The sequence below is a fragment of the Felis catus genome, chromosome D3 (genome assembly GCF_018350175.1).
Source record: "Felis catus isolate Fca126 chromosome D3, F.catus_Fca126_mat1.0, whole genome shotgun sequence".
Classification (NCBI taxonomy): Eukaryota; Metazoa; Chordata; class Mammalia; order Carnivora; family Felidae; genus Felis; species Felis catus.
This window is the reverse complement of record NC_058379.1, coordinates 16,628,235-16,639,915: the sequence shown is the minus strand read 5'-3', so window position 1 is coordinate 16,639,915 and position 11,681 is coordinate 16,628,235. Positions and strand designations below refer to the sequence as shown.

Here is an 11,681-nt window from a genome sequence, read left to right as displayed (position 1 = left end):
GCTGCCGCCGCCGCCATGAACAGCGTAGGGGAGGCCTGCACTGACATGAAGCGCGAGTACGACCAGTGCTTTAATCGCTGGTTTGCCGAGAAGTTCCTCAAGGGGGACGGCTCCGGGGACCCGTGCACCGACCTCTTCAAGCGCTACCAGCAGTGTGTTCAGGTGAGCGCTCAGTTGGCCAGGGCCCTCTCGTCCTCTCTGCGGTGTCCCGGGCCACACGCGTAGTATCTTGCGGGAGTTGGAATTGGGAGGGTGAAGAAAAGCCGCAGTGAGGGCAGTGGCAGGAGCTGTCTCCCCATCATCACTACCAGGCTGCCTGGTATCTCTCTGAATGACAAAGTTAAATATTTTTGCAGTGCTTTACGTCTTACGGAGCACAGTAGCATCCTTTGGTCCTCATCCTAAACTTGTAAAGTGGGCATAGTTCTTATTTTATACATGGAACACTTACGTCCCCAAACAGGAAGTGATTAGTGCAAGTTCACCAGAATCGTTTCCCTGATTTTTGCGGTAGTGCACTATTCCACTATTACTTTGGAGGGGTAAGCGCGGTGTTAAGTATCTCTGGCCTGTTAGACGTCGGTCTCTGGACTGATTTTGTTGTTCTAATTACTTCATTGGCCTGTTTGATTTCTGAACTGCCAGCCAGCTAGGAAGTGTTCATTCCAGTTCAATGAATTAGATTGTAAGCACGGCACTGGGCACAGCACTCCCAGTTAATTTAAAACGTCCACAGGGTAATTCCAAGTTGCTATCTTTGTCCTATTTACAGATGGGAAAGTGAGGCTTCCTTAAGGTCACATAGCCAATAAGTCCTGGAACGCAGATTTGAGTTTGTGTCCATCACAGTAGAGTGGAGATACTGTTTAAATTCCATGTTTGAATTTTGACGATTTCTCACACCACCTTTCCAATCTGTCTCTGGTCTTACATTTAATTTCTTTGTAATGGTACTCAGGTTTTAAAAAGTACAGGTCTTCAATCATGGTTGGTTTTTTTTGTTTGTTTGTTTTTTGTTTTGGTCCAATCTGATTTATTAGTTTTGTGCCATCGTATTTACAAAGTTTGGTCCTCAAGCTTCATATAGATCTGTTTCATGTGTTTTTCCTTCCATCAGAAAGCAATAAAGGAGAAGGAGATCCCCATTGAAGGACTGGAATTCATGGGCCATGGCAAAGAAAAGCCTGAAAGCTCTTCTTGACCTTGACAGTCTCCTTGAAAATGGACTCCTCGAATCAGGAAATAGAGGACACTGGATTTCGTCAGTTAAGGCTGTTAAAATAGCCATCGATTTGATGAGTTTAGGAGGGAGTTTTCTTTCCTCCTTAATTTCCTCTCAATTGTGTAAGAGGATGAACCATCACTCTTTGCTTTGAGAGGATTTCTTACTCTGGCATCTTGCAGGAACTCCATGTGCTAAAACTGAATGATTTCTTAGGATTATGATCTGGGATAAGCTTTAAGTATCCTTTGTATGTGAACACTGATAGACTTGTCAGGATGATCAGGGTTGCCTAACCTCTTAAGTTTTGCTCTGAAGAACATGAGGTACATTGTACTGGGATTATTCATGGAAGCGATTGGTTAGGATCTCTTCTCTCAGGGAGCTAATGCTCTGAAAAAGGGATCCCAGCACAAGTTTTAATCAATGCTTGGGAGCATGGCTTTATTTCTATAGAACTGTTAAGACTGCTGGTGGACTGGGTTAGCCAACAGGAAAACAGCTTTAACAGAGTTCCCTGCCTTAAGAAGAGGTGTCAGATTTCAGATTAAGATGTGAAAGCTTGAAGAATATTGCAGTAAAAACCATTTCAGAGCTCACAGTGTAGTTTAGGAATTAAGATTTCATGGAGTAACTATGGAGGAACATCCTAAATTGCAAAGATCTGCTGTTGCCAGTTTTCAACCCAAGTCAATTAAGCCAACCCGTATTATCTTAAAACTGCCAAAATGCTGCATCTGGTTAAAAGGTTAAAGAGTTTGCTTTATTTGCCTCATGTATCCACCCTGCCCTGGAATGTCTGTAATCATGAAGATGGAATAAATTGTAACATCTAGTTTCATTATTTGCCCCTGGAGAACTCAGTGCACTTTATGGAACAGCTATTACACTGTAACCCCACATATCCCATATGCACACTAAGGGAGAGTTTTGTTTTATAACTTAAAGGTGAAAAGTGAAGATTTATCTAAGTGAAATAGTGTGCTATAACAATTAGAAATCTGATTTCTGAAGTTTATTCCCACAGTAAGCTACACAAATAATATGCTTATATAACTGCACAAAAAAAAAATGCCAGGATCAGGTGAGCACTTACACACTTTGGAATGTCAGGTAATCACCAAAACTGCATATATTGAGTAATTTGGTTCACACATATATACCCAATATAGTATGAAACAGTTTACAGAAGGCAAAAATTCTATTATCCTCTCCAATTTACCAATGACTACTTCATATTTAACATGGCCAGTCCTTAATGTCATTTCAAGACATTCTACATTTATATTTTTGACTGGTTACAGTCCATTATACAAGGATTAGAAGAGATCATTGGAACCCGGTTGAGGGATGCCAGGCAGCAAGCCAAAGTTAAGCACATCTGTTCTAACCTCAGACTGGCCACAAGTACAACAGTTCCATAGTGACTTGGAAGCACAAGCACAGGCTGCGGTTAGATCACAAAATGGTAAAGACAGCAGGGATCCTTTTTTCCCTTACTGTAAATGGCTTTCATGCCTTGTGTTTCCATTTGCCTCACCTCTGCAGTACTAGTTTACTGTGTGTACTGTGCAATACCAAAACCTGGTAGCCTCTTGCTCTTTACTACCCAACTGTCTGATTGAGCCTCAAGAATAAAACCAGCTCCAAGCCAACTATGTTCTTCCACTGTAATTGCTACTGAGGGAATATTTTTTTCTGATTGTTCTTCATTCTTTTTTGACTTCATCCTCCCCATAAAGTGACTCCAACTATCTCAGCTACTTCAGAGATTTTAAATTTTGAGGAAGAATGAATGGCTCTTTAAGGGTGACTTTGTTACTACTGTTTCTCCTTAATTCTTAGTGCTATAAGAAGGTTTTAATTCCAGAAACAAATAAAGCCAATGGTATATGCAGAAATGTGTCATACTGCCTTCATTTCTCCAAAAGTTTGACCATTTCAGCCTTCAGGGTGCTGAGAGATGACCCCAAGATGAGAACTTGACACCTTTGGAGAAAATTATCCATTGGAAGTATTCTTCAACAAATGCTGGTGGAAAGGGACAAGAGAAGGCTAGGACACAGGAAGCACTTTCTCTAGAGAATCAAAGATACTGCTTTCAGATGTTAATTGCAGGTATTCTACTGGCCACTCAGTATCTTTGCCACCCAAAATCTGTCAAGACCCAATCTCAATTCTTAAATCAGCTCCATTCATGGTCCCTTTGCTTTACCCACCCCAGGCATAAGAAACCAAGGACAAGTCTGATATAAACACTTTCTACAGGCCTATAGATGGTGGCCATAAACCTTCACGGCAGAAACAGAAATAACATTAATGCTGATTTCCGAGGGAAAAACACCACCAAAGAATGCAACTCCAGCTCATGGACCAATCTAAGTTATTTATTTAAGCCATCTCCTGCCATAGCAAAGGGATGGAAGATCAGTATACTGGTCATCATTTGATACAAGTAAGGAAGGTGAGCTTAAGGTCCCATATACTTTTCTGGTCCGTGTGCAGAGTCATGGTCCAAACCAGTGCTGTGGTCCCCAGTGGGTTATGGTCCAGGTTCTCTTTATTCATCTTCATAGCCGGTCGGAAGTGGATTCACGTGAGAGTTATGGAATAGAGTATGATTACCATCTCCCCAGGGAAAGGGCTGTGGAGTGAAGATGTCAATTAGGCAATTCCAGAGAAGAGTTGAGACTGCCATGAACTGCTTAAGATACAGGGTATGTGACAGACAATACCTGGCAACTAGTCTATCAGTGCTGTCTTTACGAATCACATCACCTCTATCAGAATGGAAGAGGAGTATGGGGGAGGAGATGCTTATTTAAATGCAGACTTCTGGGCTTCATTCCAGATATAAAACAAATCCCTGGACTGGAAACTGCAACCTACCTTCCTCAATTATTTTGCATGCTCCCTTTGAAAAGCATGGTTTCCAACCCTGGATGATTTTGCCCCTCCAGGGACATTGGGCAATATCTGGAGACATCTGAGGTAGGGCATCTAGTGGGTAGAGGTCAAGGATGCTGTTAAACATCCTAAGTCTCATAGGATAGCCCCTTGCCCCAACAAGAACTATCCAGCCCCAAATGTCAACAGTACTGAGGTTGAGAAATCCTGCTATATGGCTTCTACTGTACACGGGTGGGAGTGGGGCTCAGACTCAAAAATTCTGAATGTAAGACTCTAGCTTAAGTTTCTATAAAGCCAGCCCTACCTGGGCTAAGTGATGTAACAGTTATTAAAGTGCCAGAAGGGTCTTTTGTTAAGAATATTTACAACAAACAATGGAAAACAAATGATTACATCTACATCAATAGCAAAGGACAAAACAGTTGAGAAGATAACTAGCAGAAATAAGAATAAGAGAAGCTGTTAGTCTCTTCATTATGCAGCTAGTACCCTGCCAAATGCCCAGGTCCTAGAAAGGTGAATCACCTTCTGACTTTGCCTCCGTAAGGGAGATTCCCAAACCTCCAAGTCTTATACAACCCACAGTTTCAGAACAGTATAGAAGACAGAGGTGGGATGAATCAGAAAAAAAAAAAAAAAAAAAAAAGGAAAACTTAAGGGCACTTTTGTATGACCTTGAAGAAAAACAGATGTGCCCCCCCCCGAGTCTCAGTTACCCTTACACAAAACCAGAGAAAATACAAATTTATTTGCGAGCATTAAATGAGAAATTGTTGTACACGCCAGGCACACAGGATTTTAGAGAATGAAGAACCTGCACTAGGCATTTATAATAAAAGGAGAACGGACACTCGAAGAGCCTACAAGAGCGTACCTTGGACCTGATGCGGAGATGGGGGTAGGCGACGAACTCGGGTCTCTCGTGCTCTCCGTGATGCGACTTCAGGAAGACGTTCAGCATGCTCACTCCCACGCCAGGAAGAGCTACGAAGTAGGTGAGGGCCTTCCACATGCGAGCTGCAGAAGGGGGTACGACCGCTCAGGCCTGGTGTGGCGCCCGCCCCGTTTCTCACCCCCCACCCCCAAGGCCCCAGGCCAAGGTCACAGTCCGGCCCCGCCTCGCTCGAGTGGGGCTGAGGCCCCCCACGCCGACCGCAACTCCAGTACCTGAGCCCTCCTCGCCGTGGGCGCCACTCGACATGGACCGCCCCAGCTGCGCCCCGGACCGACCTAGCAGCCCCGAAAACCGGGACGCAGCCGCCACCGCCATTTTCGACCTGCACAGCCTCAGAGCCGGAAGCGGAAGTAGAAAGTGGGCCGGAGGGCGGGACCACAACCTCAAAAGCAAACACCTATTGGGCGGAGCCTTCTCGCCTTAACTGGAGGAGCCTGCGTACTATCAAAATCCTCAGAGCCACCGATCTTGAGAGAGCATGCGCTCTGACCCTTCCGTGTGCACGCCCCTCTCCCGACAGCCCCACCCTGGTGAGGCTAAGCAAGGCGAAGTGGGAGAGGTTTATGAAGCGCGCTCTGGCATCCGGGAGCGCTGTCTTCGTTGGAGTCCGTAGACAGCAACTGGAAGTTCTGAGCTCAGAACATCCCATCTCAAATGCCGTTCCCATTCCTCCCCGTCCTGTGACGTCATTTTTAATCGCACTTGACATAATAGTCGTCATCATTATTACTTTATCTGTCTTCCCTACTAGAATATGAACTCTGTGATGCCAGAGTTTGCCACAGCAGCATTCCCAGAGCCTGGCATGGTACCTGGAACGTAGCAGGTGCTCAATACAAGTTTGTTGAATGAACGAGTGAATGAATGAATGAATGAATGAATGAATAGTAACGGGAACCAGAAGGAGCCCTGGAATTGGTGCCAGAAGATTGGATTCTGATCCTGCCTCAACATCCTTAATTTTTGGCTTCTTTAGTCATGTTAGCCTTCTCTCCCTTGAAACTCTGGAAACAAAAATTGGCATCTGTTTTGTCTCTACAACCCCCTTCCCCCACTTCTTCCTTCCTTTTTCTTCCTTCTCATCTAAAAGCAGTTTTAAAAATAAAAGTTACAATAACAATAACAGAGGAGAAGGCAGTGTGAAGACTGAGGCAGAGATTGGAGTGATGTGGCCACAAAAAAAGAGAAGCTGGCAACCACCAGAAGCTAGAAGAGAAATGGAATGGATTTTTCCCTATAGAGGCAGTTCAAAGGGATCATGGCCCTGCTAACACCTTGATTTTGGACTTCTAGCCTCCAGAACTGTGAGAGAATAAATTTGGGGTTTAAAAACAACAACAACAAAAACAAAACAAAAAACAGAAAAAGATACTAAGATAAAGTGAAAGTAAACCTTTGGATCATAGGCCTCTTGGAGAATGTAATGAAAGCTATGAACCCTTTCTCCCAAAAAATGCACCTGCTCGTAAGCGCACGGTGTTGGGGGAAGAAGGTAGCATAAAGTACTTCTGGAGACCCCCCTAACAGAACTTGTGCCCCAGGTTAAAAACCCCTGAATAGGGGGAACAAACAGGGGCTCTGGTGTGGGAAGACTGAATTCACATCTTGTTTCCATCCCTTACAGCCATGTGACCTTGGGCAAATGAGATAAAATGAGGGGCGCCTGGGTGGCTCAGTTAAGTGTCCGACTTCAGCTCAGGTCATGATCTCACGGTTCACGGGTTCGAGCCCCACATCAGGCTCTGTGCTGACAGCTCAGAGCCTGGAGCCTGCTTCAAATTCTGTGTCTCCTTCTCTCTCTGTTCCTCCCCTGCTCACACACACACACACTCTCTCTCAAAAACAAAGATTTTTTAAAAAATGAATGCTGTAAGTCTATGCAGTTTCATGAAGACAAAAACTTAGAATTGTGTTACTACAGCATCACAGTCTGATCTACCATTAGATCTTTGAGCAATCCAGGGTTTTTACAAATTATGGTACACCATATGATAATGTCAGGATCATCAAATTCCTAGGTATCCTCAAACACAGCCAAAGAGTATATGAGGCCCCAAGGTGTGGCCATGGAAAGCGTCCATGCTCAAGGGTCAGGAAATCTTTGGTCTGCCACTAGCTGTTTCCTCTTTTCTAAAATGGTAATGTAATACCCATGTATTCAACCCTTTATCCAATAAATATTTATCAGAACCCAGCTCCACCTCGGGAAGTTACTCAACTTCCAACTATAACAATGAGATTTCATCTAATAAATACTAACTAAGGAACTACTATGTGCCAGGCATGTGTAGCAATACAAACCAGGTATAAGATCTCTCATGTAACTTCCATTCTAGTGATGGAGAAAGGATTAAATGAAAAATGTCTGAAATACATTAAAAATTCAACAAGTATTCATTTTCTCATAGGGCTTTCATACACTTTGCACGGTGGTACTGCTACGTGAAGATTCTATCATGGGCGTGGCTCACAGCACATAGTTAGGCATGATGCTTATGATCTTATTGCCAGGTAAGCTCAACATTTCCAAAGCCTCAGGTGACAGTTTAGACAGTCCAGGAAATGCAAATCATCAATACAAAGAATAGCTAATATTTTGGGGACATTTATTTTGTGCCCATATCATGATTGATAAACACTTTACACAAGTTGTCTTCCTCGCCTCACTTAGTGAACACTTTGGAGTCACTTTTTTTTTAATGTTTATTTTTGGAGGGAGAGAGAGAGCGCACACACACAAGCATGAATGGGGGAGGGGCAGCCAGAGGGGGGGACAGAGGATCCAAAGCAGGCTCTGCACTGACAGCAGAGAGCCAGATGCAAGGTTCAAACTCATGAACCGTGAGATTGTGACCTGAGCCAAAGTCGGATGGATACTCAACTGACTAAGCCACCCAGGTGCCCCTCATCTTTAACTCTTCTCTCTCTCTCTCTCTCTCTCTCTCTCTCTCTCTCTCTCTCTCTCTCACACACACACACACACACACACACACACACACACACACACACACACACTTTATATCCAATTCATCAGCAAATCCTATCAGCTCTTCCTTCAGGTGTATCCAGAATCTGACCAATTCCTACCACCCGCCGCTACCAGTGTGATGAAAGATGTTCTTATCCCTCACCTGGACAACTGCAACAGCCTCCTAGCTGGTCTCCCTAATACCTAGTCCTCATACAGCCTATTTGTTACATGGCAGTCAGAGGATCCTTTAAAACAGTTCATCTTCCTCCTTGGCTCAGAATCCTCCCATGACTCCCATCTCACTCAGAGTAAATACCAAAATCCTTAGAGTAAGATACCAGGTCCTATACACCCTGCCCCTGGCCACCTCTCTCACATCATCCTTTCTATTTGCCCCTTTGCCCATTTCACTCCAGTTACATTGGCCTTCTTGCCTTCCCCTTGGACACACCACGCATGCTCCTTCTTCAGGACTTTTGCACATGCTCATTTCTTCTCCCTGGAAGAGTTTTCTCCTAGGTGGCCCCATGAATTGCTTCCTTATTTCACTCAAGGATGTGCTCAGAAGTCAGCTTATCAGAAAGGCCTTCCCAGACCACCCTGAAGTGAAAGAACTCCTTCCCACCCTGACACTCTATCCTCCTTACTGTACCTTACCTATCTGCATGGCACTTACCACCATCTGATATATTAAATATTTATTAATTTATTGTCTGCTTTCCTGCACCAAACACCACGGGGCAGGGACTATGTTTTGTTCACCAGTATGACCCCAGCACTTGGTACATGATAGGCACTCACTGAGTATACATTAATCCCAACCAAGATCCTGTGAATTAGATACTATTTTACCTACTTCTCATATAAGTAAACCATGACCCCAGGAAATTGCCCAAAGTCAGAAATCTTTAGGCAAGTGGTGGAACCAGGCAGTCTGGGACTCAAGCCAGCTCTTTTAACCTCAAAGCCATACAGGCTTTGCTTTAGGTATAATGATATCAAGTCCAAGAGGTCACCCTGTCAAGTTCATGCTGATCTGATGCTCCTAAAAAGGGATCAGCAAGAAAAGGAATAGCTATTTGATTTCTGACATCAGTGGGTTGGGAAAGAAAAATATTTCAAGTTGTGGGGTTCTTGAGAATGGACAGAACCATCAAATGTGTCCTCGGGGTACTGAACTGGCAGTTCCCAGCCTGTGCTGCCTCTCACAGCGATCCCCAGGGCACCAGGCCTCTCCACACAGGGAGCCTCTCCAAGGCCATGGCCAGCCAGGCCTGGATTTGACGTCATCCTCTCTGGCAGCTGATAATGTTTATGCTCATGTTGAAGCCACTAAGGTCTTTGATGCTCTATTTCCTTGAAACAGGGAGCTGGCAGGTGGGTACCTCAATACCAGGGGCAGCTGATGATGAGGGGAGGCATTTTGTAAGATTAGAAGAGGTTGCCTAGCCAAGGACAGGGCTTATTTAGGGGAATGCTTATCTGCGGGTATCCTGCCTGCTATTCCTAATGTGATTTTTCCCATTTAAGAGCACCTCCGGTTTCTGGACCAATAAATATTTGTCTGCTAAGAGACTAATCCTAGGAAGTCACTGAGACATTTTCCCAAGCACACCGCAGGGGAAGCTAGGGTGTTATGACCACCACCTCCATCTTCTGAATAGCTTGTCTGGGCTGTTCAGCATCATTAATTCATGTAACTAGGGTCTCAACTGTGTCTCTGGACTGGTGTGATGGCAGTGACCCTCGTGGAACATCCAGTCTAGAGGGAGAGGCTGACAAGTAAGCAGTTATTACTATTTACCATACTATTACAGTGTGATGGGTTCTACAATGGGAGGCAGTGTAGCATGGACCTTGGCATCAAGTTCAAGTCCCAGGTATGCTACTTACCTATATAATCAAGGCGAAGTCAAGTTACCTTTTAGATTCTCACCTATGAATTAGAGTCATTACAAGGACATAACATTATAATAGTTATCAACTAACATTTATTAAGCACTTACCATGTACTGGGCCCTTCACATGTACAACACTCCTATGAGATAGGTGCTATTCTTATCCCCATTTTACAGACGAGGAAACTGAGATGCCAAGAGAGGTTGAGTGATTTGCCTAAGTTTCACAGCCCTTTAAGTGATCGGGCCAGGAATCAAATCCAGATAGTCTTGGTCCTAAAGCCTGCACCTTTAATTACTGTGTGATATTGCTTCAATAACTCAAGTTACTTTAGCACAGCACCTGGCACAGAATGAATGCTCAAAAATTGTTAACTATTATTATTGCTATGATCAGGAGAAGGGGTACTGGGTCTGGGGAAGCAGGGAAGAAAGGCATTTAGCCTGGGTTATAAAGGGGCAATCAGGGTAGTCTTTTTATAGGAGGTGACATCTAAGTCATGGCTCCTTCCCAAATAAATAAGAGTGAGTCAGGGACAAATTTGGGTTGGGAGGGAGATAAGAGTTTTCCAGGCAGACATCACCACAGAGAAAAGATGTGGGTACTATATCCGGGATTCCAAACAATGCCTTAAGGCTGGAAGTGTGGAAGGAGGGAGCAAGAACTTAAAGGGTTCTCAGGCTGTGCTGAGTTAAGATTTTATCTGAAGGGTACTGAGAAAACTTGGCTTTAAGCAAGGAGAGAGATAATCAGCTTTGCAATTTAGAAAGATGCCTAACTGTAGTGTGCCCGAGAGGTTTGCACAGGGGACTGGCTGTGAAAGTCTGTTTCTTTGGGGCAATTAAGGCAGGCAGAATAGTGTAGCTTGCAGGTTAGGGCACTGGATTCTGAGGGGGGGTGGTGCGGTGCTGAGTCTTGCCTCCTGGGTTGACTCTCTTGGCCTCAGTCCTCCCTACGTGGAGGACCAACAGCAAGGCATCTCTCAGAGCCTTCTTTTTTTCATTTATAAATGGAGCTAGTAACTGCCAAACTTCCAGCGCTATAGAGAACCTGGAATGTGGAGTGCGCCCAGTGAAGGGTAACTATTACTTATTTCTACAGCTCCTCCAACCCTCTGCCTAGTTAGGTTTTGGAGCAGGGACCACAGGCGTCATCCACCTCTTTAACCCCATAGGATTTGGTGCTCAATTATTTTCCCTTACTGGTTTGTGCTCATACACATATCTGCACCTGTGGCTTTGCTTAGGCTGGCCCCTCCTGGCTGGAAATGCTCTCCCCACCCTAATGCCCATCTTTGTCTGCACACGCCCCACCCAGTCCTCACTCCTACAGGCAGCCTTTCCTGATTGCATCGTGCTCTCTTGCTCTGGTCCCCCAGTGATGTTTAAGCTATGCATGAAGACTATTCCATGTCCTTGTTTCCACCCTAAGCTCCAGGAGAGCTCTCCCCATTCCTTTCTGATTCCTCTGTACTCCCATACAGCCTGTAACAGAACAGGCAGAACAAAATGGTTAAGAACTTGTGTTTTCAGGGTGCTTAGATGCTTCAGTTGGAAGAGCATGAGACTCTTGAAATCAGGGGGTGGGTTTGAGCCCATGTTGGGTGTAGCAATTACTAAAACACACCAAAAACTTAAAAAACAAAACAAAACAAAAACTTTAGGTTCTCAGATAAGGCTGGGTTAAAATCCTGGTTCTGCTGCTTTTACCAGACAAATCACTCC

General features: G+C 44.6%; 2 protein-coding genes across 2 annotated transcripts; one reads left to right on the top strand and one right to left on the bottom strand.

Annotated features, from left to right (window-relative positions):
- Positions 1–15: 15 nt before the first annotated feature.
- On the top strand, positions 16–3,119 carry TRIAP1 (TP53 regulated inhibitor of apoptosis 1). Its single transcript, XM_003994722.6, has 2 exons — positions 16–162; positions 1,118–3,119. Exons 1-2 carry the CDS (start codon positions 16–18, stop codon positions 1,199–1,201), a joined length of 231 nt encoding a protein of 76 aa, XP_003994771.1. The 3' UTR covers positions 1,202–3,119.
- Positions 3,120–3,588: 469 nt separating this feature from the next.
- LOC101095773 (cytochrome c oxidase subunit 6A1, mitochondrial) lies at positions 3,589–5,460 on the bottom strand. Its single transcript, XM_003994721.6, has 3 exons — positions 5,300–5,460; positions 5,007–5,149; positions 3,589–3,866 (listed from the first exon to the last, which is right to left on the bottom strand). Exons 1-3 carry the CDS (start codon positions 5,400–5,402, stop codon positions 3,783–3,785), a joined length of 330 nt encoding a protein of 109 aa, XP_003994770.2. The 5' UTR covers positions 5,403–5,460; the 3' UTR covers positions 3,589–3,782.
- Positions 5,461–11,681: the final 6,221 nt, after the last annotated feature.

Excerpts from the sequence above, each read along its gene's own strand:
- TRIAP1 (XM_003994722.6), top strand. The coding sequence starts at position 16 with ATGAACAGCGTAGGGGAGGCCTGCACTGACATGAAGCGCGAGTACGAC. Across the intron at positions 163-1,117 it reads GCTACCAGCAGTGTGTTCAG|AAAGCAATAAAGGAGAAGGA; the intron begins GTGAGCGCTCAG and ends TCCTTCCATCAG.
- LOC101095773 (XM_003994721.6), bottom strand. The coding sequence starts at position 5,402 with ATGGCGGTGGCGGCTGCGTCCCGGTTTTCGGGGCTGCTAGGTCGGTCC. Across the intron at positions 5,150-5,299 it reads CCACGGCGAGGAGGGCTCAG|CTCGCATGTGGAAGGCCCTC; the intron begins GTACTGGAGTTG and ends CCCCTTCTGCAG. Across the intron at positions 3,867-5,006 it reads ATCTCCGCATCAGGTCCAAG|CCCTTTCCCTGGGGAGATGG; the intron begins GTACGCTCTTGT and ends TTCACTCCACAG.